Source organism: Melospiza melodia, unplaced genomic scaffold (genome assembly GCF_035770615.1).
Source record: "Melospiza melodia melodia isolate bMelMel2 unplaced genomic scaffold, bMelMel2.pri scaffold_28, whole genome shotgun sequence".
Taxonomy (NCBI): Eukaryota; Metazoa; Chordata; class Aves; order Passeriformes; family Passerellidae; genus Melospiza; species Melospiza melodia.
The window spans coordinates 9,823,695-9,851,028 of record NW_026948600.1 but is presented as its reverse complement, the minus strand read 5'-3'; the positions used below and the strand labels follow the sequence as shown (position 1 = coordinate 9,851,028).

Sequence of the window (27,334 nt, the reverse complement as noted above, 5' to 3'; positions counted from 1 at the left end):
CATCCTTTGGTGGAGGCTGTGGCTCCAGGTGGGCCGGGAGGATCCCGGGGGACAGGGACCCTGCTGGGCATGAACAGCATTGGAGTTGTTGGGAGAAACTGTGAGGGGGAGCTGGGGCAGAGTGACCAACCCAGTGACCTGACACAGCCTGCTGGGATGTCACACAGCCCCTCTGTGATGTTACAGCCTGCTCTGTGATGTCACAGCCTTCTCTGTGATGTCACAGACCACTCTCTGATGTCATACCAGAGTCTGTGATGTCATTGTATGCACTGTGATGTCAGACCTCTGCCCTGTGATGTCGCAACCTTCTCTGTGATGTCACAGACCATTCTCTAATGTCACACAGCCCCTCTGGGATGTCACAGTCTGCTCTGTTATGTCACAGCCCACTCTGTGACCTCATGTTGCCAGATGATCAATTGTCTCCACCAGCTGAGCTGACACCTGGAACTTTTTCTCCACAACCCCAGGCCTGTGGAAACCACACAATGCCCATTGTGTGAGAAGGGGAACTGGGAGTTCAGCAGCCTCAGTGTCCTGCCAGCTCAGCCAGGTCCACTGGAACATCGGGGTCCACGACTACCAGGCACCACCAGAGACACCCCCAGGAGAAAAGAGGAGGGGAAATACATTAATGATTTGGGGAAAATGATTATCAGATGTATATTTAGTCTGGGACAATTAATGAATATGTATGCAAAATACAGAATATAAACAGAAACTTTCCTGTACTCAGCCTGCAGGGCTTTGGGAGGAGCTATCCCCCGTGCATCCCCCTGAATAAATAATGATGCTTTTTAATGCTGCATTGGTGCTAAGGAGTTCTCTCTTTTACTGAATTTTTGGTAACACTCCCACTGCCAAGGAAAGCTCTGTCTGCTGCTGTTCACAAACAGAGAAGGGCTGGTGGCAGATGTGGGGCTCGGACGCTGCCTGGGGCACAGTGACCATGAAATAATCAAGTTTTCAATGTTCTGTGAAAGAAGGAGGGGCAGCAACCAAACTTCTACACTGGAATTAGGAAGGGCAGACTTTGGCTTATTTAGGATGTAGATTTGGGGAGTAATGAATCAGGCACTGATTTGTTTTTAAGGAAAACATCCCTTAAAAACAAAGGGGTCCAGGAAGGATGGACACATTTCAAGAAAGTAATAGTAAGGAGATTACAATTGCCAGCCTGTCCCAGTGTGGCAAAAGATGAGCTAGTGAGGAAAATGACTGGCCTGGCTGGCCGTGGAGATTTTGTAGGGAACTCAAGGGTAACAAGAGGTTCATTAACTTTGGACAGAAGGTCAAGCAGCTTAGGAAATGTTTAAGGATGTTGTAAAGTCATGCAGAAAAAAAGTTAAGAGGTGAAAGTTCAATTAGAGTTTAACCTGACCACTTCTGTGAAAAAAAAATAGACAATGTTTCCACAATTAAATTAATAGCAAAACATGGGATGAGGAGAACCTCTACTCTTTATTGGATGCAGTGGGGAATATAGTAACTAAAGATAAGGAGAAGGCAGAGCTACTTAACATCTTGTTTCTCTTAATTTTCAATATTAGGACAGGCTGTCCTCAGGACAAGTGTTCTCCTGAGCTGCTAAATGGGCACAGGGAACAGAACAGCCCCTGTAATCCAGGAGGACACAGTTGGTGACCTGATGAACCTCTCAATTCTCACAGGTGTCTCTGGGATCAGATGGGATCCATCCCAGGGGGATGACGGAGCTGGTGGATGAGATCCCCAAGCTGCTCTCCATCATTTACCATCAGTGCTGGCTCAGCAGGGAGGTCCCAGAGGACTGTAGGTGCCAATGTGAGCCCATCCCTAAGCAGGGCTGGAAGGAGGAGCTGGGGAACTCCAGGCCTTTCAGCCTGACCTGGGTGCCCAGCAAGGTTATGGAACAGATCACCTTGAGTGCCATCAACAGGGCGCCCACAGGATGGCCGAGGGGTCAGATCCAGCCAGCGTGGATTTCAATGTCTGCACTGATGATCTGCATGAAGGGACTGAGTCCAGCATCAGCAAATTCGCAGATGACACCAAGCTGAGTGTGAGTGTGGATCTGCTGGAGGGTAGGAGGGCTCTGCACAGGGCCCTGGACAGGCTGGATCCAAGGCCCAAATCCAACAAGGTGAGGTTGAACAAGTCCAAGTGCCGGGTCCTGCATGTTAGCCACAACAATCCCTGCAGCTCTACATGCTGGGACAGAGGGGCTGCACAGCAGCCAGGCAGAAAGGGACCTGGGGGCACTGATGGACAGCAGGCTGGACATGAGACAGCAGTGTACCCAGGTGGCCAAGGAGGCCAATAGCTCCTGGTCTGGGTCAGGAATGGTGTGGCCAGCAGGAGCAGGGCAGGGATTCTTCCCCTGTGCTCAGCACTGCTTGGGCAGCACCTCAAGTGCTGTTTGCAGTTCTGGGGCCCCCAATTTAGGAAGGCCATGGAGGGGCTGGAACGTGTCCAGAGAAGGGCAACAAGGCTGGGGAGGGGTCTAGAGCACAAGTCCTGTGAGGAGCAGCTGAGGGAGCTGGGGTTGTTTATCCTGGAGAGGAGGAGGCTCAGGAGAGAGAAGGCAGTATCAGGGCACACGTTGGACTTGATCTCCAAAGCCTTTTCCAACCTTGCTGATTCTGGGTTTCTCTGAATCCACCCTTGGAGTAGTTGCAGGATGAGCCCTGGGCCTCCTCTTCAGAAGCTCCAGCAGCCCAGGTCCCTCAGCTTCTCCTGCCAGCTCCAAAGCCCATCCTGTCAGTCCTGCAGAGCCTCTGCAGCTCCTCCTCACTGCCCAGAACAGGGAGCCCCAGAGCCAGACACAGCAGCCCAGATGTGCCCCCCTGGCCTGGGGTGCCTCTGGCAAGGGAGCAGCACCAGGCACTGCAGGAGCCTGCAGACAATTCCTGCAGCACTTGTAGGATGATCCTGCTGCCCAGGGACGCTCCCATGGTGCCAAGTCAGGAACTGCAACGGGGAGTGGGGCCAGAGAGGAAAGGGCAAACAGAGATAGTCAGTTTGCAGGGGAGGGAGCAGGGTTCGGCAATAGGAAGAAATCTGTATCAGGAAAGAGGAAAGAAAGTAAAGGTGAAGACAGGGAAATAAATCCTGAAGGCATTTTGGGGGTGGCTGCCAGGCAGCCCTGGCTCTGAGCAACAGCGTCTGCAGTGGCACAGGAAACTTGCAGCTGATGGGAACAAAATTCTGGCTGTCTGCAGAGGCCAGGACAAAGCTGAGTGGTTTCCCTGGCATCCCCCAGCCCTTGCTGGCCCCAGGGGCTGATGGCATTTGTGCTCCCTCAGGTTCATGTCCCCACAACAACAGCATGGGGGTTCTCCCCCTGCTGTGTGTAATGCAAACAGGGGCTGCTGAGCCAGTGCTTCCATGTCTGTTCCTGCAAGGATGGGGCACCTGTGTGAGCTGGGGGAGAGGCCAGGGCTGCAGAGGGGGGATGTTGTTGGCAGCTCCATGAGGACGCTCTGGGACGCTGCCCTGGGCTGTCCAGCGCCCTGGGGATGGATCAGCCCCTGCTCTGCTGCTCCTTCCCGTCTGCCCCAGGGCCCTTGCAGAGCCCCAGCCATGCTGTTTGCCCCCAGCCTGCCAACGGCCAGCCTGGGGCTGCTCACGGGGCTTTTCTGTGCTGAGCATTGGCATGGCCGTGTTCTTGAGAGAGGCTGGGCAAGGAGCCTGGAGCCCCCAGGCCCTTGACTGAGGCGTCTACGCTGCCCCAGCAGTGCCCATGGCCTGTCCCTGCTGCAGCCCTGGCACTGCTACCCCCAGGGCTGTGCCTAGCGCCGAGAGCACTCAGGCCCTACAGCAACACCAGGGCCACCAGGGCAGCGGGGCAGGGCCACGGCAGCAGCACTGGCAACACCAAGTGCTGCTGCTGCTGGGCACAGCCGATTGGCCAGCACTGATCTGCCCCCAGCTCTGCACACAGACATTGCTGCTGCAGCTCCAGAGAAGGCAACAAAAGGGGGATCTCTGCAGAAAACTCTGCTGGGAGATCATTTAGTTCCTTTAAAGCCACTGAGAGTGCAGCCCCTCATTGACACAGTCTGTGGCCACAGGGAAGATGGAGAGAAACAAAATGAGAAATGGCACAAGCAATGACATTTATTTTTTTAAAATATGTAAAACTAAAACAAGGGAAAAAAATCCCCACAACCAAACCAAGAAGAAGTATGAAAGATTACTTTTATTACAAGTTATTTGCAAAAATTGTCCAGCAATTTACTGTCCCTGAAAGCATGCAGTCATCAATCTCCACACTGCAGCCTTGAGCTCCTGGTTCCTCAGGCTGTAGATGAGGGGGTTCAGGGCTGGAGGCACCACCGAGTACAGAACTGAAAGTACCAGATCGAGGGATGGGGAGGACATGGACGGGGGCTTCAGATAGGAAAATATGATAGTGCTGAGGAACAGGGAGACCACGGCCAGGTGAGGGAGGCAGGTGGAAAAGGCTTTGTGCCGTCCCTGCTCAGAGGGGATCCTCAGCACAGCCTTGAAGATCTGCACATAGGAAAATACAATGAACACAGAACATCCCAGTCCTAAGGAGATGGAAAACACTAGAAATCCAAGTTCTCTGAGGTAGAAATTGGAGCAGGAGAGCTTGAGGATCTGGGGGATTTCACAGAAGAACTGGCCTAGGGCATTACCATGGCACAGGGGCAGGGAAAATGTACTGGCTGTGTGCATGAGAGCATTGAGAAAGCCACTGGCCCAGGCAGCTGCTGCCATGTGGGCACAAGCTCTGCTGCCCAGGAGGGCCCCATAGTGCAGGGGTTTGCAGATGGACACGTAGCGGTCGTAGCACATGACAGTCAGGAGAGAAAACTCTGTTCCAATGAAGAACACAAAGAAAAAGAGCTGTGCAGCACATCCTGTGTAGGAGATGTTCCTGGTGTCCCAGAGGGAATTTTGCATGGCTTTGGGGACAGTGGTGCAGATGGAGCCCAGGTCAGCGAGGGCCAGGTTGAGCAGGAAGAAGAACATGGGCATGTGCAGGTGGTGGCCGCAGGCTATGGCGCTGATGATGAGGACGTTGCCCAGGAGGGCAGCCAGGGAGATGCCCAGCAAGAGGCAGAAGTGCAGGAGCTGCAGCTGCCGCGTGTCTGCCAATGCCAGCAGGAGGAAGTGGCTGATGCAGCTGCTGTTGGACATTTGCTGTGCCTTGACATGGGGATCTGTAAAAAATGTAATAATGGATTAGCTGGGTTTGGAGAGGACTTGAAATATCCCAGCACAGCCTGGGGGCACTTTACTTTCCCCCCACTGCCTGCCCGGGGCTCTGCTGCCTGGAGATGTCCCTGCCCGCAGCTGCTTCTCTGTGCCCAGGGTTGGGCCCTGCCAGTGCTGCCAGAGCCCAGCCCAGCCCTGGGGGCTTAGCTCTGCCCTGCAGACCCCTCCCATCTCAGGCACTGCCCAGGGGCAGCTGTGGCTCTGCAGAACCATCAGAGCAACTCTGACGGGGCTTGAAAAGCATCATTGATGCTGCCTCTGAGTTGTCCTGTGCTAATGTCTCTAACTTCCTGATTTCGAATGATTTCAGAAAAAAAAATTTCTCACCCTGAACTTAGAGATAAATATTGATGTGCAATTTCCCACTCAGACAACCCGGAGCAGTAGATTAATAAAGCAGGATTTCCCCTTGCATGCAGTCCCTGACTCAGTGTGCTCCCTGTATAATCTACTTTAAAATGTTCTGCAGTTAAATGCCATACTGGAAGTAGTCCTGAACAATGCAGAATTCTCCCCAGACAAGGAGAACACTTCCAAGCCTTACCAGCTGTCTCCTCCCACTCAGATCTTGTCCCCCAGTGCTGGGAGCAGCTGCCAGGGCTGGCTGAGTGCTGTCCCTGGCAGGCAGCAGAGTCCCAGCCCCAGCCCAGCACCCTGGGCTGCAGGACCCGGCTCTGCAGGACAGCCCTGGGCACCCCTGGCTGCTCTGCACAAGAGACAATCAGAGAATGTACTCACAGGTCCTGTAGGCATTGGGATGTTGCAGCTTTAGGAGATGGCTCCAGGAACTGCAGCTGCATTGTCCTGCAGCCAGAGGTTCCTGTGCCAAGGGCTGGCAGTGATTCTGCCCCAGGCACTTCTCAGCACCTTCCCAGCCCTGACTGATTGAAGCTCTCTGTGCCTCTGTGCTGTGCCCAGGGTGGCTGCAGGCAGAGCCCCAGCCCTGCTGGGCTGGCAGAAGAGCTGCTCATCAAGAGAAATGTGCTTTTGAAGCTCTTCTTGGTTACTAGGAGCTACCTCTGTGCCAGGCTCAGCTCAGCAGCACAGACACAGCACAAGAACTCTAATGAGCCTCTGGGGCTTTGTGCTCAGGCCCTGAATATCAGTCCCTGAGAGGGAGCTGAAGAAACCTCTCCAGAACTCCAAGTCAGAATCCAACTCCAAAGTTTCTTGGACTTTTAATGGGTTCCACTGAGGGACACGACTGAGAAAGTGTTCCCAGGCCCCAGGCAGACCAGAGAACTGGAGGCACTGATGAAAGTGAGGACAAAGAGAAGTCAAGTCTTGGTGCCCTGGGGCACAGCAGGTTCTGTGCCACCAAGGGCTGTGAGGAGACACCTTGTCCTGAGGCACTGGGGCCTCCTGGCACAGTCCCAGCCAGGCTAGGCACTGTCAGCCCCTTGTCCTGACCTCAGCATCCCCCCTAGCCCACATCCCAGTGGCCTCAAGGATCTGCTGGAAGGAGTCCCTGGGGAGCCTTGCTCAGAAATGGCCCTGGGGGCTTCTTAATGATCCCATGGACTGCAGGTTTTTCAACGGACTTTGGGTTTGGCTTTTGCATTGGAGTCTCTGAGAGGTTTGTGCAATCATGGCCTCCAATTATCTGCTGTAATTAGTCCCTGGAGAGGCTTTGTCAGTAACACCACTCAGCGGGGTTCATAAATGCTTCAAGGTACTTCAGTTATTTTAAGGTATTTGGTGTTTCCCTTTTGATCCAGACTCTGTGAGAGGTTTCTGCAATTATGGCCCCAATTATCTGCTTTAATGAGTCCCTTGAGAGCATTGTACTGACACTCAGTGGGGCTCATTATTGTTTTGAGATACTCAAGGTTTTTAAGATACTTTATGGATTTAAGAATACTTTAAGGTACTTTTTAGGATTTTCCTTCCCACACTGAGTCTCTGAGAGGTTTTTGTGCCATCCTGGCCTCCAATTCTCTCCTCCATGGAGTCCATGATGAGCCTGTGTTGGGTATCTTTCTCTGTTCTGCTTTACAACAAAGATGGAACTGAAAGAATTTTGTAAGATTTCCAAAAGCATAAAAAACATGGGACAATTAACAATACAACAATCACTAAGAGAACGAATAGTCCTGTTTTAGCTCAACATCATCCAACCCTTTAGTCCCTTGGATTGGAAGAGCTTATTGACCTAGTCTTTGTTTTCCACTTGAAGCTTCTTGAACCCTTCCTTCAGTACTTGAATGCTCTTGTGGATTGACTCGCTTTGGCTGGAAAAGTTCTTACAACACAGCTCTCAGAGTCTACACAGCCATGCCCATGTGCCCAGAGTAAAAACTCTATGGCTGTTCTGCAAGGTGGCATGTCTGATGGTCTCTATGTCTGAGAGCAGGCCACTCAGTGTGAGGGAGGTAGCATTGGTTTGCTTACTTAACAGGCACCCAACATGGTCTAATTGTCCTAAAGCTTTAGCTGTAGCCACCCAAGGTAGTCCACATTGGGGGTGCTACACTCCGATAACTGGATTAAAGCTTTCAAAGCCATCTCTTTGATATCATCCAATACTTCTCTGGCGATACCTACTGCTTGATCATCTGGTAGGCTCTGTTGTCCTTCTCCACCTAGATGGTTGTCAATTCCACCCTTGCCTCATTATTAGCATAGTCTGCTATTAATTTATTTAGTAAACACTTCCATGCTCCTTCCCACAGGATGTATTCTGTAGGTGACAGCAACATGGTCATAATACATTTTAAATCATAGGGGGTTAAGACATGTGCTGTAAACATGGTCCTCATTAGGCCATTAAAAGACGATAAGTTCTTCCTATGGTCTTTAGCTGTCCTACACAGATCCTTGATTTCCCCATAAACCAATGGCTAATACCTGGGATTCTGCCTCTATCTTTCATAACACATGGGGGAATTTCGAGACTATATGCCAGTCTTCTTACTTTCCCAGGGATCTTCCAGGGTTGAGGAGCAAGCTGGCTCTGAGGAATCCAAACTGTCTTTCAGGGGAGGAAGAATAACTTAGAGGAGAAACATTTGGATTAGATATAGTGTGACAGTTGGGCTTAGTACCTTGAGCATGGGGTTATATTGTTGCCGGAGTGTGATGCAAAGGGCACTGCCATTTTGTCAGGTGTTGGGAAGGAAGGGCCTTGATCTAGGATGGTGGACTTCTGGTGTGGCCTTCTAGAAGCACGGCCCAAGGTGAAGGTGGAATGATTGAAAGTGGGGGCATGACCCACATTCATGGGGGTGGAGTCTGGAGGTTCATTTAGGGCGGAAGAGAAGGTTGTGGTAGCAGGAAGTGGAGGAGCCAAGATGGAGGGAGGACAGTCAGGTTCAGGGGCATCTGGAAAATTTTTAATGATCCACTTCACGATTGAATTTAATTTGTTCTTTGAAGATATTTAGTCATGATCAGTGAGAATTAACTTAAAGCATCGATCTACACACCTTTCTACTTTGGTCATCTGGCTGCCATTTTTCTCTTTCTCCGCCTTAGGTGGAACAGCCACTGGAACACCCCAAATCAGTTATGGGATGTGGATGTGTATTGTAAAAACAGAGTGGCAAAATGGGCAATAATTGTCCTGCGTTTCCCCAAACCCATCTGCAATCCTACGCAGGTGAAACTGTCGTTGTCCCTTGTGGATCCTGGCCGAGGTCCCTCAAAGCAATGATGAATCTGCCCGCCCGGCACAATCCAAAATCCCAGGGAGCACTGACCTATCCATCAGGTAACCCCAGCTGACATGATTCAATGTCAGGGTCCCTGTTTGGGTGCCAAAAGACCCAATGAGGTAGGCTGTGACAAACCTTTCTGATTCCCCAACTTCAGGGCAAGGGGGGTGAAAATGAAAAGAAGCAGATGCTGGGGAGGATGAAACAGGAAAGCCTTATAAATATGATTGCCTGGCAAAAGATTTTGAGAATATGGAAACTATAAGTGAGATTGAAATGAAAGCAAGCTTTGAGATACCAAGCCTTAGTTACTGAACAACTGGAAAACCATGGTATGACTGGCTGAAGGTAATCTTCTTTTGATGAAACAAGACCCTCTGCTTGCAGACAGGCCAAGGGTCAGAGCAGACCCTACTAGCTTGAAAGAAGGAGTCCAAAGAGTAGTTTTTAGGGTTTAAAATGTAACACAGTATGGCAATGTAAAGTTTCTTACAGGCTGTATGTAAATGCTGTAAGATTTGTATCTTGTACTAGATTAGTTAGTGAAAATTAGAATATGCGGCACAGAAGATGATTTATTGTATTGTAATGGGAACTCCCCTCCTCTTTTGGGCATCCATTTTGGGCGCCTCTTTCAAGCTCCTCTTCCAGGCAAGCTCCGAGCAGTGGCTGGCAGCTCTTGACAAGGCCCCTGCACCCACACCTGTTGGGATCTCTAGCTGGTTAGAGTGACCCTGAGAAAAGTTCAAAGGATTCTTTTCCCAGCCCAGTGCTTGAAGAAGGAGTCTTCAAGAAGGGCTCTTCATTTCTCCATCTTAAGGTCGTTTATTTTATATTATCTATAAAAAATTTTCTCCTGCCCTGCTGAGGTCAGCTCAGCAAGACTGTCCAAGGCATTCTGCCTGCCCCCGGGATGGTGTTGTGTCTTTATACTAAAAACTACGTGTACAATGTTTACAATTACTTTCCAAAACCTATCACCTATGTTAGACAGTGAGCTTCTGCTCTAAACCAATCTGTAACAACATCACAGCAGAAAATGGAGGCCTAGAAGAAGAAAGAGAAAGGCCGGATACACCCAGTTCCCTCCATCTTGCCTCCTGAACCCTGAGACAGAGTAGAGATCCATTCTGAATTAGGTGAAGTGTCTAAGAGAGGTGAAAAGTCTGTGAGGCCAAAGCTGAAGGAAAAGTCAGATGCAGGAGACAGCAAGACGACAGAGAAAGAAAAACAGAAATGACCACAAGGTCAATTTGCCCCCGACCTAAGAATTCCTTTGATAAAGGAGAACTGGCGATAAATGTCACGCAGAATGAATATGTATGAACTTATTGTGAAACTCTATGTATATGCATTTGGAAGGGGGATAAAAGGAGACCTGAAGTCTTCAGGGGTATGCATGCCTTTTGGGGAGGCTTGCATCCGGTGCACGTCGTAATAAAGGCATACTGGGCTTTACAACTTTTATAAAGTTGTGAGGTTTCTTCTTTTCTCCGCAAAACATTATGGCGAGCCAGCCAGGAGTTCTCTGTCCCTGCAGGGGTAGGGGAGATAGACGGACCTCCAAGGCATGCCCTAGGATTTTTTTTCCTTGTGGGGCTCCGCTCGTCTCGCTTGCCACCTGTGGAGACAGACAACGACCTGCTGGCCTGCGGAGGAAGATACGGTATGTACTGAGGGGCCCCCGGGGCAGGGAAAGGAGAGCAAGGGAGTAAACCACCCAGAGACATCTGGGTATAGCTGATGGAGCAGCTGTATTAGAGATGGGGTTCATCGGAACCGCTAGTGGCTCTGGGGGTGAGCCGGGTGAACCCGTGTATGTGTGTATTGGGGAGTTCATTGTTCTGATAGAGCACAACTGCTGAGCCCGTGTGTGTTTTGTTTGTGTGTGTGTGATGCCTGGACACTGTGTCACTGTATGGTCAATGTATTGTGTGGCCAGTGCACTGTGTTTCTAATCGTGCAAGTGTATAAGTGTATGGTATATAAAAGAGAGTAAATCTACAGTGCCCTACACTGCCGGGGGGGTGAGTACCACCCGTGTTTGAAGCAGCCGAGTGAGGCCTGAGACACTGGCTGCAGCAGGCTGTGGGGGCAGGGAGAGAAGTGCCCCGCGGAGAAGCGAGTGGGGGAACATCAGTGATGATATTTATCGTGTTTAAATGTAGTGATTTGTGTAGATTTGGTACATTTTAACCATGAGTATGAGCTCAGAGGGTTCCTTTGCCTTGGATGTTTGGACTTGATCTCTAGACTGTGTGCTGTTATTTTGATTGTGTCCAGGAAAAACTGATGTGAGTAAATGCTGAATTATGGTACGCTGTGTTGTGATGAGAAAAGTGAGCACTTTGAGAGATATGCCCTTTCCCAGTGATTTTGTGTGGTGAATTTCTTCCGCTGCATTGTGGTAATTTGATTCTTAGATTGTATAGTGGTGTTTGTGGAGATTTTAAGATTTTGTTGCAACAAGAGGAGCATTTTACACAGGAGAACCATAGTACGGTGATTTATGCTTAACTACGATAAAGCGAGTTAAAGGAATTCCAAGAATTCTCTCCCTCACAGCAATTCAAGCCTTGGCTCTAGTGATTTTGAGATAAAGGGTGGGGGGGGGTGCATGTGTCTGTGGTCATATCAGAGTTTCGGCTGTGACTAGCACAGACTTTTTGCAAGGCAGTAAAACAAGTGTAAGTAGACACAGGGCTTAATTAGATTGTGCAAGAAGAGAACTAGAAAAGACTGATATTTTGTAAAACAGAGTTTATATAGAAGCGATGAATGAGATGAATTAGTTAGTGAGACTTATGAGATTTATGAGACTTCAGCTGGTACTGCAGTAAGTTTGGACTGGAAACAATCTGCTGTAGGGATTTAAAGTTCTCTGTAACAAACAGAATAGCCTGCCTTTGTGGGCAATTTCGGGGAGCCTTTGGTGCATCAAGAGGCTAGCATGCTTTGTGAGGTGACAGTGGCTGTCCCCTGGGCACAGGGACAGCTCTGGCTGCCCTGTCTCCCCAGGAACACGGGAATGACCTGTGGGAAAAAGCTGGATGTGCAGGTATTATTGCAGTGCGGTGTTTATGAGAAACACTGGTATTGCTGTTTTGCTGTTCTAATAAGTTTCAGGGCACATGCCCCGAGAGTAAATTAGAGGTTTCTGGTCAAGCAGATTCAGAACCTAAGGTCTTAGAGCTTGTGTGTGGGAATCACATCTGATACCTGCCACCTGGAGCTGTGTGTATAGGAGGAGAACTGAGAAACTGCTGTGAAGGTCTGTAAAAAGGTTTGAATGGAAGCGAGATAGGGCAAGGAGAAATAAATAATGAGAACTGACCAGAGCAAAGAGGTTCCTAAATTAGCCCCTTTTAGGAGGGGCTCACTGGGAGGAGGTTGCCAGTAAGAGCAGCTCAGAAAATAAAAAGATTTATAATACTTCATTGCTGTTAGTGCTGTTTTATAATAGGAAAATAAATGGGATAGAGTTTTTGTATGCTGAAATGTTTTTTTGTTTTAAGAAATCACCCAGAATGGCAAAGAGACTCTGAGATCAGACCGCCCTCTGGTCTTGGCCCTTGAAAAGGAAAACAAGGCAAAGAGAAAGCAAATCAAACATGTTGTTTAGCATGCAGCATAAGATAGCAATGTATGAAATCAAGCAAAGATTATCATGCTGAAATGCAAAGCAATCACAGTTTGCAAAATGAGTACATATGATTTGTTAAAGGCTCCTTCCAAGGTAAGGGAGGAAGGGTAAAGATGACCTCCCCAAAAGGGAAGAATTTTAGTTGATACAAGGGCAATATATTCAGTTTTAAATAAAGCCTTAGTACCTGTGGAGAATGTTTATGTTGTAGTGTGGGGAACAACTGAACAACTGGCCAGTCTGAGAAGGCATACTTTTGCAAACCTTTAAAGTAACATATGTACTATGTGTACCTGAAAGCTTTTGTACAATTTGCTCAATTTGCTAAACATTCTCAAATGAGAAAGGTTACTCTGGAGGCAAATGATATAAAGAGGTTAGGCTTAACATTAACAGACACTGAAATTAAAGACATTAGTAAGGAGATAATAAAATAAGTAAATAAGTGTTTTCAAGGGTATGGGCCTCTGCTGTAGCAGGGAGAATGAAAGATGCCCCCCCATAGTAATCAAGCTTAAGGAAAGAACACAACCAGTGAGAGCTGAGTAGCACCCTCAAAAGGAAGATAAGGAAGGAATCAGCCCAATAATTGATAGTACTGGATTAAGGACTAATAAGATAACACAGAATTTGTACCCTGTGGTAGCAAATCCATATACATTACTAACTTGTTGTGGTGGTTTGACCAGGAAGAAGTGGGAATTCTGGGATGCTGTGGTCAAACCAATGGGTGCTTGGATTTTGATATTGGCACCTGGTGTAGCCAGTGGGTTTTGGACACACCTCTGAGAACACACAGGGGTTAAAAGCAGAGCTTCGGCCGTGGGAGGCTCTCTTGGGACTTGGAGGGACGGAGGTCGGATCTCCCTTCTCCCATCCAGCCGCTGCTGCTGGGCGGGGGAGGGGCAGCCATGTGGTAGGCCTGGGCCTGGACAGAGATGGGGGGTGAGGAGGTCCTTGAGGATGGAAGGGTGGAGGAGCCCCAAGAGACATCGGGCAGCCATCCCCCCCCCCCCCCCCCCCCCCCACCCTTGGAGACAGAGAGAGAGAGTGCGACCTGTGTTTGTGTGCCGTTACCTTGAAATTCAGTAAACATGTGCTGGCAGCAGGCAGCCCGGCTGAGGAGATGGGGGAGTGCAGCCAGGAGTCCAGCCACCTGGAGGAGTTTTTAACCTTTTTTGGACAATGAAAACCTTACAGAACATTAACCCTTCGTAGACGAGTGATGAAGGTCTGGACCAGAGAGAGAGAGAGTGAGAGATGTTGGAAAGATGGAGAAGATGGAGTGGCATTTTATGCTGGACTCTTTTGTGTAGTCATGGACAGAGCCATGTTTCCGTGTGATACAGAGACTGAGTCCAGGGGGAGAAATGTCCCAGTGCCAAAGAAGATTCAGTGTGGGTACCCCTCGGCCCCAGAGGGTATAAAAAATATGGGGAGACAGATGTCCCAAAGGCGGGAAGGTGAGATACTGTGCTTTTCTGGAACTGGACAAAGCATCCTTAAAAAGACAACCCTGGAAGCAGTCCTGATCCCTGTTCAGTGGTGAGAGCACCGGAACAAGGACGGAAAAGGCCACCACGACACATGGAAGGACTCCCTCTCCTCTTGAGGAACTGGAAGTTGAGCATTCTAAAGGGTGGTGCTGGACCCAGAACTGGTGATTTTGGATGATGTATTGTATCGGGAATTTAGGGGGAAGGAGGAGGAGAGTGTTTTTGTGAGGTTTTCATTTTCCTTGTGTTTTCTTTTTCTTTTGTGTGTAGTTTAGTAATTTTTGTGTAGTTTAGTTAATAAACTTTTCTTTATGTTTAAGCTGGAGCCAGCTTTGCTTATTCCTGGTCACATCTCACAGCAGACACCAGGGAGAAGGTATACTCATGGGGGCTCTGGCTTTGCCAGGCCTAAACCATGACACTTGTCTAACACCTGAGCTAACCTGGTTCCCTGTTTTAGGCCTGAGAGATGCCTTCTTTTGCCTCCCTATCCACAAAGCCAGCCAGAAAATTTTTGCATTCAAAGTCAAGCTCACGTAGTCCATGTGCCTGAAGGCTTCAAAATTCCCCACTCCGATTGGAGAACAGCTTGCAAAGACCCAGAGTCCCGGGAAGCTCCACAAGAGGAAAGGAGGCTGTTGCAGTACGTGGATGATCTTCTAGTAGCCACTCAGACGAGGGAAGCAAGAGAAGCCTGGACGGTAAGCCTTTTGAATTTCCTAGGACTCCAAGGACGCAGAGTCTCAAAGAGGAAGGCACAGGTAGTGAAACAGAAGGTAATCTAAGAAGGTAATCTACCTGGGGTAAGAAGTGAGTGCTGAGCTGCAGACATTAAGGCAGGGAAGCCGTATGCCAAACCCTGAAACCCCAGACAATGAAAGAACTCCGAACCTTCTTAGGCATGGCAGGGTGGTGTCAGCTGTGGGTTTATAATTATGGACTGTTCGTCAGACACCTCTATGCTCTTATTGCCAATGGAAACAGAAATCTGCAGTGGACAAGAGACGCCACACGGGCCTTTCACCAGCTAGAGAGTGCCCTCATGTCAGCTCCAGCTTTGAAACTTCCAGATGTAAGTAAACCATTCTTTTTGTTTTTCCACGCAAAAAAATATTGGGAATATTGGGAATATTGGCTCAACACTTGGGTCCATACCAGAGGGTAGTTGCTTACTTTTCTAAGCAACTAGATGCAACAGCCAAAGGATGGCCAGGTTGCCTCAGAGGTGTAGCAGCAGTTGTGCTGAATATTCAAGAGGCACGCAAGTTTACCCTGGGACAAAAATGACTGTGCTAGTGTCCCACACAGTGTCCGCAGTACTGGAAGTAAAGGGTGGCCACTGGCTTTCACCAACGAGGTTTCTGAAATACCAGGCCATCATGGTAGAGCAAGATGATATAGAGATAGTGGTGACTAATATTGTCAACCCAGCTTCTTTTCTCAGTGGAAATCAAGGAGAAGCAGTACACCAAGATTGCCTAGAAACCATTGCAGCTACGTACTCCAGCCGCCCAGACTTAAAGGACACTCCTTTGGACGATGCAGAGGCCTGGTTCACTGACAGGAGTAGCTACATTGCCAGTGGAAAGCGACATTGCAAAGTACACAGTGACTACCTGCAGAGAGGTAAGAGCCTGGACCCTTACCAACAGGTACCTCTGCACAGAAGGCTGAGATAAATGCATTGACCCATGCCTTAGAAACAGCAAAAGGCATTCAGAGTTGAGCATGCACATGGAGCCATCTGGAAGGAGAGGGGACTGCTGACCTCACAGGGAAAGAAGAGACAATCCAGCTGCTGGAAGCAGTTCAGCTACCTGAAAAAGCATATTAAGGCACACCAGAGTGTGAGCTTAAAATTGGAGGAAAGAAATGAGCTGGCAGATGGAGAGGCAAAGAAAGCAGCAAAGGGTGAGGTACAGATTTTCCTCGAAGGTAAGCCATAATACAGTAATACTAACCAAAAGAGACGTACAACTGCAAGGGGTGGGCTACCATTGAAAGAGAGCTAGTAATCCCTTCCCATTTTTGTGGTTACTAGTGAAAGAGGTGCACCAGAAAACACATTAGGGCCTAACTACTTTAAAAACTTATACTTTTATAGAGTGTGGCTCCTTTTTCAAAATGACCAAGGCTGCCAGTGATACAGAGTGCATTGAAATGAAGTGTTGATTTTGAAGCAGTAATTTCCACAGGCTTTCTAGAACACACATCTGATTGAAACAATCGTTGTATCGTTGTCAGGAATTTATATGCCACTATCACTCAGGTAAGCCGACAATGTGATCCTTGCCTCCAGACTAACCTCAAAATACCCCCTGGCCAAAACTCGGTCAGACTGGGAGAGGCCATGAGCCTGTACAGCAGTGGCAAATTAACTTTTCTGAACTTCCAAGGAAAGGGGGGGTATCATTATTTACTAGTATTAATGGATACATTTTCAGGGTGGCCAGAAACATTCCCCACCAGAACTGTCAAAGCTCAAGAGGTGACCAGATTATTTTTACAAGAAATAATACCACGCTTCAGAGTTCCGGCCACGATATCCTCAGATAAAAAATCACATTTCATTTCCAAAATAGTGCAAAAGATTAGTAGCCACCTGGGCATAGATTAGGAACTTCACACCCCATACCACCCCCAATCAAGCGGCCAGGTGGAGAGAATGAATCATTTGATTAAGCAGCAAATCATAAGACTGGGGCAAGAAGTTAATCTACCCTAGCCCAAGCTCTTCCACTAGCACTATTGCAAATTCAAACTAAACCTTGAGCTAAAGGAATGCTGAGTCCTTTTGGAATGCCTTATAGAAGACCATATAGAATACAAGGGGAATGTCCAGAATGTCCACCTACATGGTGGCATTAAGCAAACAGCTCAGAGTAATTGAGAAACATGTAGCTGGAACTTGGAGCAGGGAGTTAGATAGCCTGAGGATGATGTATGTGTTAAGTCTCTTACAGAGAAGACTTCGGAACCACAGTGGGAGAGACCACTGCAAGTACTTCTCACCACCTTCACTGCAATCAAAATCAAGGAGCAGAATGCCTGGATCCATCACTCTCAGGTGAAGAAGGCCCAGAAGCCCCTTCGGGAGTGACACCAGGAGACAATGAACTGAGACTAAAACGTACTCGGGCAAAATGAGTATATTGCGGTCAGGAGTAGCTCATACTTTAGTGTACGGAATTGTTTTGTATGGAATTATAACTGAAGTTTTAGAACTAGAGAGTACCTCTACCCAAAGCAATGCTGAATGGCCTTGGTCCCTGGCATTTAATCAGTATACTGGATCCATGGGAAAACCTTCTGAGATAAAAGATTTAAACATATCTACTGTAGTAATCCACGAGAATCAGGTATGTGAGGAGCAAGAATGGCAGGAACAGGAACTGTGGACACTTCAAGGAATCTGAGGAGAAAAAATCAAAGTAGGGTGCCAGGTCATCAAAAGGACGGCTTATGAGAGACCAGATGTAATTAGTGTCTGAACCTCCCCTGGTGTATATTAACACCAGGAAGTCTGTGATAACCTAAGTGAATCAGACTGTTGGTGTAATTTCACCTTGATACAGCCTGTAGAAGTGACCTGCCTTTGAGCTAGAGTTGCTATCACACTTTCATTTGAATTCAAAGTGGACACTGCACTTTTTACCACAGCAGGGCCTTATACACCCCATACTAGTTCAGACTCTACCCAAACTTGAACCTAACATAGTAAAGAATGTGACTGAAGAACAACTATTATTCAATCCAGAATGGTCTCTCAAACGTGTGGAGTTGATAATGCAAATTAACATCTCAAAAATCCAACCAGCCTGCTCCTCCTTCCTAAAAACTTCCTTCGAGGGCTGGACAACATGGTTACAAAAACAGGCATATCTCAGGAGCAGAACAAGAAAGTAAGGAGCCAGCTTTCCTGGTGCCTAAAGCCAGGAACACCAAGAAATCAGTTTCCTTACATCATTTTCCAAGCTGGTTGGCTGAACACCCAGGCAATGGCTGGTAAAGGGTGCTGAACTGCAGGTGGTGAATTAACCCAAGCAAGGGAGGTGATTTTCTTTATTTATAGCTATCCCTTTTCCTACTGAGATTTGGATCAGTGATTGTCCCAGTCTGAGGCAGTTGGATTCTGCTTAAAAAAGGTAGAGAGAGACTTCCCTCAGAGCTCAGCAGCAGGCTGTAGGATTTTGAGCATCATTTTGTGCTGAGTGTTTCAAGTAGCAGAAACCTGATCCCAGTTTCTTCTGAGGCACTGCAATGAATTTAGGCTCTTCTCTCAGATTTCCCCTTCATTATTTACTTGAGGCTTGGGCCTGCCCTGAACAGAGTCCACAGCTTGATCTTAGCTAGGGGCAAGGTGGGTGAAGTTTTGTAGACCAGGAGAGACATTCCTGCTTGCCACACATCTGGGAAATCAGGTGCTCTGGAGGGGGAAGGAGATTCCTGAGGTCTCTATATTTCAGAACAAACATCTGCCTCAAATATGACCTAAACCTCTGTCAGATACACTTGTGAAGTGTGTCTGAATTTGCAGTGTGAGCCCAGCACATCCCTCTGGCAGGGAGGGATGGTCATAAACAGAAAGCAGTTCCTGTTCCCCATAACAAACATCTAACTGGCATATTAGGGACAAGATTAGGAGTTTTAAATGGAATTGATTCAGAAATACTGGTGAATAAACTGGCCACTGCAGCAGGTAGCCTAACAAAATTGAAGCAGCCTTTTATAGTAATCTCTATTGGCATTAGGAACTAGCCAGTGACAGATTTCAAAAGTACTGCCAAAGTAAGGAAGTATGAAAAGGCCGGGGACCAAGACCACAAGATGATAGTAGAAGCACTTAGTATAGTACAAGATAATGTATCTTTAGCTTTCAGTTGTATACAGGCACAGTTATGGATACAAGCAACAGCAGCTCTAATCATATGGGAAAGGGGTGAAGGTAATTTTCCAATTCAAGAAATTGTGTGGGATAATGCAATTGATGTTGAAAGGAAGTTTCAAACCTGGCGGACTATGGTGAATTTCACCTATGATCCTGTTTCTAATGTGGCAACTGCCTTTGTGCTTACCATACATAATGCCACTGTTTATGTTATCCATCCCATCGTTGCTCTAGGATTAAACCATGAAACTTAGAATCCTGCACTGCTAGAGAACAGATGGGATTCATTTGTGAAAGCAATACTATTAATGCTCAGGATGTGTGTTTGGACACTGAGCAGAGTATTTGTCGCTTCAAAATTCATCCAGTCACTGACCAGAAAACTGTGCTCATATATACTGGAAAAGGGGGTATGCTTGAGAACTGCTTGTGCTGCTGTATGCTACAACGAATAGCTGTACTAACATCTTTGTCAAAAGCACATGGTGAAGCACTAAAAGACACTTACTGTTGTGAAGGTTTTCATTAAGTAAAAGAATTTACTTATTTCCTAGGAAAGGGGGGAATGAGACAGAGTAAAGATCCATTCTGAACTAGGTGAAGTGTCTAAGAGAGGTGAAAAGTCTGTGAGGCCAAAGCTGAAGGAAGAACTTGCATGCCGAGACAGCAAGGAGACAGAGAAAGAACAACAGAAAAGACCACAAGGTCGATTTGCCCCCGACTTAGAAATTCCTTTGATAAAGAAGACCTGGTGCTAAATGTCACACGGAATGAATATGTATGAACTTACTGTGAAACTGTATGCATATGCATTTGGAAGGCGGATAAAAGAAGACCCGAGGTCTTCAGAAGTACGCATGCCTTGTTGGGGGACTTGCGTCTGGCGCGCACCGTAAATAAACATACCGGGCTTTACAACTTTTATAAAGTTGTGAGGTTTCTTCTTTTCTCCGCAAAACAGTGGGACCTTGCCTGATGCAAGAGAACGGAACATCCGGAGCTTCTGTTGGTGTAATTTGCATGATTGCCATTCGTGCTGCTTCTTTGATGTCGCTTAACACTCTTCGTGGAAGACGCGCTGCTTGTTCCCCTGGGTTGTCGTCTGGAGGATCCCCTGCTAACTGCCCTTCTGTGAGGTTCACGTTTGGCCAACCTTGATATCTATTCTGCAATTCAGAAAGATATTTTCTCCACCTTTTTTCCCAGACGAGACTCTGTGTGTCAGTGAGAATCATTGCCACAATACTTCGAATATCATATGGCGTGAGGTCATACGTGGTGAATGTCCCTCTTAGTAGCTGTTTGAAGTATTGTGAATTCAGCCCAAAAGTTTGAGCCGCCTTCCCTAAGTCTTTGAGTGTCTCATGACCCATCCTTTCCCACCTTGGATTCTGTCCCTTGGCATCATATGTCACCAGCATTGTCAGATCTCCTGATCCCGGAAATAAATGCTTTTCCTTTGCCAATGCTTTTCTGATTCGCTTCCAATCCATCGTCTTCACTGGCTCTTGAAATTCCTCTTCTTGAGACTCCATTGGGATTTGCATGAATAATGGTGTTGTGGATGTCATCAGTGATTCATCGTACCTCATTTTTCGCCTTGAGGTTTTTGACCTCGCTCCTAAATCCGAAAAGGAAACTCGAGGGTCCTGTTGATATTTCTTTTTTGCTGTATCAAATGAATGCAAGAAGCTTTTTGCTGGTTCTGCTGCTGGCAGCATCCGTACCGGAACACCTTCTGATGCTGTGATCCTTATGACATCTTCTCCTTGTTGCTGTGCTTCATCTGAACTTTCATCATCTTCACAAAATCCCGAAGCCGATGGATAATCCCTGTGTTGTATTAACATTGTCTTCTTTGAAGTGCTTTTCCTTGTATAATGTTGGGAAAAATTGCTGCATTGTTGCAGTCTCACCACGAGATGGCGCTGTGGCTCCACCAAACAGATCTGGCATGTCATGCACTTCTGTCATCCTCCCACTAGGTGGCGCTGTCACCGGCCTGCCCAGCTAGGATGACGGAATGAGCTCGACTGCCCCTTTTCCGGTCGACTGCCGTGTCTTCTGCCTGGCTTTTAATTCAGCTGAAAATGGAGCTCGAACACCAGAACGTCTCCCTTGGAGGGATGAGCCTTGGACTCTGAGGGTTTTGACTAAAGGCACCAAGTCTGGAGAGGGTGTGGAGCCCCGGGACATAGAATCACGAGCACGGCCCCTCCTCGCCCGAGACGTCACAGGGGACCTGGCCCGCCCCCGCCTGCGTTCTGCTCTCTGCGCATGCGTGCTTTCCGAGCCGCTCCCTGTCTCTCCGAGCTGACGTCACTCTCTCCCCCTTGTTCCACCTCCGAGGTCTCCTCCCCTCGGTCTGTCCCTGACTCTGTCTTCTCCTCCTCTGACGCTGTGTCCACTCCTCCCACCGGTGTGTGCAGCCCGCCTCCCGCCGGCCCCCGGGCCTGCTCCGCGATCCGAGCCGACCTCCACACCGGGTCTGACGTCACAACCGCGCGCCTCCTGCATCTCTCTACGGTGGCCCTTTGGGGCTGCGCAGCTTCCCCCAATTCGCCGCCCATGCCTAACGCCCCCGCGCTGGTTTGTGACCACCCCCCCGGGTCTTTGCGAGTTTTGCCCGCCGCGCGCGTTCCCGCTACCCTGCCGGCCGGGGCGGCCGCCACCCCCGGCGTTGCGCTGCCAAAAGCCGCACCGGAACTCGTGTCTCCCGTTATCTCTTTACCCGCGCCCCCCGCCTGCACCGCCGCAGCCTGGCCGCCCTGCTCCGCCGCCACGCTGCCGCGAGAAAGCACCCCTCCCGATCCCTTCTCTCGCCCCTGCATCCCCCCTTTCGATCCTGACTCCCCTGTACTCTCTGGGGTTTCAGGACACTTTAGGAGTTTCCTGGGGTTTCTGGGTCTTGGGACCAGAGGCTTTTGTGGAGAGCATTATTAATAATTGGTTAGCTGAGAAAGGCCACACTGATATAATGCCACTGGTTAAACTGAAGGAGAAAAGTCAGCAGTCAGCAAGCTGAAAGGAAGAGTCAGCAGTGACCTTGCTGCAACATGAGGATAGGGAGTTGAGATTAGTCCTGAATATATCCTAAGAATATGTAGAAAGTATCAAAAGTAGAACCATAGGAATGTAGAAGTAGGCGTAGGTGCTGATATGTAAGCTGACCAATCCTGAGCTCAACTTTTGTAATATGTATGAAGCTCATTATTAACTGTATTTAACCCGCCGTACTGATCAATAAAATTGAGCCTGTGATGGTCAAACTGATGTCCTGGTTCCCTTCCGTCGACAAATGGTGGAGAATGCGGGCATAACCGAATCTCTGCCCTTTTTCTCGGATTAAAAGAAAAAGGGATTACGCCACGGTCGAGGAAGTTGGGTTTCGGTCCCAGCAGCCGGGACAGTGCCGGAATTTGAAGCACCCTTAACGTTCACAACTGTGACTTAAGCCAATACGTGTCCGCCGGAGCCTGGAGAGCTGCAACAGCGCGCGTTGATTAATAGGTATGGATAGGCAAGTGGCATATGATTTATTTACCGCCTATTTAGAGCAGCGTGGGATAAAAGGGATAGATTTAAAAAAGGAGTTACCAGGGTTATTAGCTTATGGCCATGCTAAGGGTATCTTTTCTAATCCTCATACAATTCATGAGTTATCAGAGTGGAGAAAGTTTGGGGAAATATTGTGGGATACAGTACTAGACGATGATAAGTCAGCAAAGAAATTCGGGAAGTTATGGCGGGTGGTGTATAACACGTTACTTCAGCAGGTCTCTGAGAGAAAGGCAGCAGAAGGGGCGACAGAAGCTCATAAGAGGAATATAGGGTATGGTCGTGAAGATGATCCCCTGGCACCTTCTGTAACTAAGGTACTTATGCCTAAGAGTCCCCAGCAAAGTGGTGTGGAGGATTTCTCTATAGGCGCAGTGGAACCGTCTGCACCTTTCCTGTCAGAGGGGGAGGGCGAGTCGGATGGTGGGGGTAGGAGCAAGCCAGCTTTGCCTCCGCCACCAGCTTCAGGCGGGTCGGATGGTGGGGGGAGGGGCAAGCCAGCTTCGCCTCCGCCGCCAGCCTTGCCTCCGCCGCTACCCCTCAATGAGCCGGCTCAGGTTACAGCTTCGGTGGGGGAAGGGTTCATTTCCCCGCCAGAGCCGGCTTCAGCGGGGGGGCGGATTGCCCCCTGCAGGCTGGCTCCGCTTGAGTCGGCTCCGGTTTCACTGTCAGCTCCAGCGGGGGAGGGGGGGCTCCCGCTTCCCCCGCATGAGCCAGCCTCTGCTTCACTGCCCCCCCCGCGCGAAACCTCGGTGTCTGCACCGAAGCGCCAGCAGCATAGCACCCTTAAAGGGCCAGATCCCATCCCAGGGGCACACCGTGATCCATGGGGGGAGATGGCTAAACAGAGGAGGGAAGCTTGGGCTGCTTTGGCGAAAGAAGTAATGCAAATGGGGGATGGTGAGGCGGTGGAAATAGCTTCTAGTCTTGCATGTCCAGTTACATACACACCACAGTATGATGCACAGGGGAACCTTACGCATAATATAGCAGAATATATTCCCTTAGATTGGAAGCTGTTAACTCAGCTACGTTCTACGGTTAGTCAGTTTGGAGTAAAAAGTGAACCTGTTAAGCAAATGTTAGATTATCTTTTTAATACTCAGGTTTTATGTCCTAATGATTTAAGAGGAATAGTTCGGTTGATATTCACTCAGCATCAGCAGTTATTATTTAATGCCCATTGGCACGCGTTGGTAAATGAATCGGTTGCTGTACAACGAGCCCAGGGAGACCCATTACATGGGGTGACAGTAGAGGAGCTGATGGGCTTAGGGGCATATTTGCGTACAGAGGCACAGATGATATCGGGAGCTGATAAACTTAGAGAGTCTATGAGGTTGGTGAGTGCTGCAATAGATATGGTTAAAGAGCCAGAAGAGTTACCGGCTTATATGGGTAATAAGCAAGGAAGGGAAGAATCATTTGGAAATTTTATTGATAGAGCAGCTATTGCTATAGATCGGGCTGGTGTTGCAGGGCGCTATTGAAGCAGGTGTGCCTTGCAAAATAGCAATCCAGCAACCCAAAGAGTGTTAGCTACTTTAGGGGCAAACTGGACTATTGAGGAAGCATTAGAGTGAATGGCATTAATGCCAACAGCTTCACAGGCATTTATAGCAGAAGCCTTAAAGGAATTAGGATTAGGGTTGCAAAAGCATAGTCTACTCAAAATCAGGTCTTAGTTGCTCTTGCTCCTCTCCAAAGCAGCTCACTGGCAGTCACGTAAAGAGGCTCGAGACCATTCATCAAGTGCTACTGATGCGGCAATGAGGGACAGACACAAGTTACTGCCGTGACATCGGAGACACCAGCTGCTGCCGTGACATCACTGCTACCTCCTGTCTGCAACCCGCAACAACCGGGAGCCTCGGCTTGGATTTATCAGCAGCAGTAGACGTCACACTAATGACAAACCGACCTGAGAGGATACCCACTGGAATAAAGGGTCCTCTTATACTAAATGGACAAACATGTGGAGCATTATTGCTGGGACGTTCCTCTATAACTATGTTGGGATTATTTGTTTTGCCTGGTGTTATCTATGCGGACTTTACAGGGGAAATACAAATTATGGCTTACACCCTTTATCCTCCGATTAAAATTACAAAAGGAAAACGCATTGCACAATTGGTACCACTGTCACAAATGACATCAGGAATACAATCATTTACTGGGCAAACACGGGATGAAAAAGGTTTTGGCTCTACTGGTGTTACACTTTTAACTGTGGATTTACAAAATAGACCAAAACAAAAGGTTGAAATTACCTATGGGCATCAGAGCATAACCCTTTATGGATTATTGGATACAGGAGCAGATACTAGCATCATTTCTCCAGAAGCCTGGCCACAACATTGGCCTCTATTTCCTTCATCAAACATGCTCACAGGAGTGGGAGGATTTACATTGGCAAGCAGGTCGCCGTCTTTGTCTGTGTGCATTGAGAATCAACAAATATCTGCTGTGTTTTCAATTGTTCAACTGCCTCCTACAGTTTCCTGCTTAATTGGAAGGGACATTTTAACACAATTGGGAGTGGTGTTAACTAATCAGCACCCTTTGGGGTAATTGCCATTGCTTGGACTTTCCCCATTCCACTCACCTGGAAAACGGCTACACCGGTGATGGTTAAGCAATGGCCATTAAAAGGGGAGAGTCTTATGCACGCCCATGAGTTGGTACAGGAACAATATACAAAGGGACACCTGCGACTGTCCACAAGCCCTTGGAATACACCTATTTTTGTAATCAAAAAGAAATCAGGGAAATATCGTTTGATACATGATTTGAGGGCTGTAAATGACCAAATGGAACCAATGGGGGCCTTACAGCCTGGTCTTCCAAATCCAGCTATGATTCCAGAACACTGGCCACTTTTAATTATTGACCTAAAGGATTGTTTTTTCACTATTGGCCTGCATCCTGATGACATGAAGAGATTTGCTTTTACTTTACCAGCAATAAATCATGGGGAACCAGATAAAAGATTTGAATGGACATCTCTTCCGCAGGGCATGCGCAACTCTCCCACTTTATGTCAGCTTTATGTTGATGCAGCATTACAGCCACTACGTCGTAAATGGGCAGCAACTATAATATATCATTACATGGACGATATTTTGTTTGCACAGCAACAGCCATTCTCCTCTTTACAGATTAACACCATTATAAATACTCTTGCCGCATATTCACTTGTTATTGCTGCAGAGAAAATTCAGACTACAAAGCCCTGGAAATATTTGTGATGGACTTTGACGGATCAAATAGTGATACCACAAAAATTGGAATTACAATTGGACATTAAAACTCTACATGATGCACAGAAGTTGCTGGGAGACTTACAGTGGCTGAAGCCTATTGTGGGAATACCAAATCACTTATTAGAAGCCCTACGGCCTTTGTTAAAAAGTGTGGACTCTACTACTCCTGTACACCTGACAAAGGAGCATCGTCTTGCCTTGCAGCAAATTAGTAACTGTGTACAGCAAGGGTATGTGTCTCGTCGACAACTCGACCACCCCATTGACCTTACTATTTGGAATAGCCCTTGCCATTTGCTTGGTGCTCTCTCTCAGTTGCAAAAGAAAACGGGGGAGATACGGGTGTTGGAATGGTTATCACCACCACTACAGCATAAGAAAACAATATCTTCAAAAATTGAACAATTGGCTGCATTAATCGAAAAGGGGCGTCTCAGAATTCTTGAAGTGGATGGTAGAGAACCTGCTACTATTAGATTACCTATGGACAAAGAAACCTTGGACTGGTACTTGATAAATTCAAAGAATTTACAAGAAGCATTATTGATGTCACCTGCTAAAGTAGAGACTAGTAAATTAGTGCCTAGAGTTTTGCAATGGATGACAGAATGGAACTGGATTACTCGACCTTTAAGAGAAGAAAACCCCATAGAAGGAGCTATTACAGTTTTTACAGATGCAGGAAAGAAATCAAGGCGTGCTGCTGTTACCTGGCAAGAAAAAGGACAATGGAAGCATCAACTCCTCACAGCAGACCCTGCAGATAGCTTACAAACTTTGGAATTGTTAGCAGTAGTATGGGCGGTGTCCAACTTACAGGAGCCTTTAAATGTGGTCACAGACTCTATGTATGTTGCAGGAGTAGTCAAACGAATAGAGGAAGCAGCAATTAAGGAAGTGAATAATAAACGATTGTATGAGTTACTGATACAGTTAAGGAAAGCTTTACGGGAAAGAGCAAATGGTACCCTTAAGCAGTATATTGAGAAACATCAAGATTTGACAGATCCACAAGCATGTTTGGCTAAGGTTTTGTATGTGATTAATCATTTATGCATTTTTGGGGAAGATGATACCCCCCCTGCAATGAAACATCATCCGAGGTCAGGTCAGGAAAATACTAAGGAAACAGAGGTCTGGGTTAAGTATAAGAACCCAAGTACAGGATTATGGGAAAAACCTGCAAAAGTATTATATTGGGGTCGGGGGTATCTTTGTGTTTCCTCACCTACAGGGCCTTTGTGGGTGCCTGCTAAGTGGACTAAACCTGTTTTTGATGCAGCCTCTGGTGGATCGCCTTACAGAGGAGGACAAGGAGCGACTGGGGAAGAAACTGCTTCTAGTCCTACAACCACTACTGTTTCAATTGAAGGGGTACTCGGAAGCGGTGGACAGAGCACTGACACGTCACTATCGGACGGCCCGGGAGTTGATTGGTTTCATTGACTCATTATCAACTTTTCAATTAACATATCCAGCGAAACTACATTGCCTTGACTGTCACAATCCACATTGTGCTGCCTGGATAGCTCTACGTTGTGGGGGTTGTAAAAGAACTTTTTGGATAGAACAATCATTATTACGGGATTTGTGGTGTCATACTT

At 47.8% G+C, this 27,334-nt stretch overlaps 1 protein-coding gene across 1 annotated transcript; it reads right to left on the bottom strand.

Moving 5' to 3' along the window:
- Positions 1-4,214: 4,214 nt before the first annotated feature.
- Positions 4,215-5,151, bottom strand: LOC134433932 (olfactory receptor 14C36-like). Its single transcript, XM_063182619.1, has one exon. It carries the CDS (start codon positions 5,149-5,151, stop codon positions 4,219-4,221), a length of 933 nt encoding a protein of 310 aa, XP_063038689.1. The 3' UTR covers positions 4,215-4,218.
- Between the last annotated feature and the right edge of the window lie 22,183 nt (positions 5,152-27,334).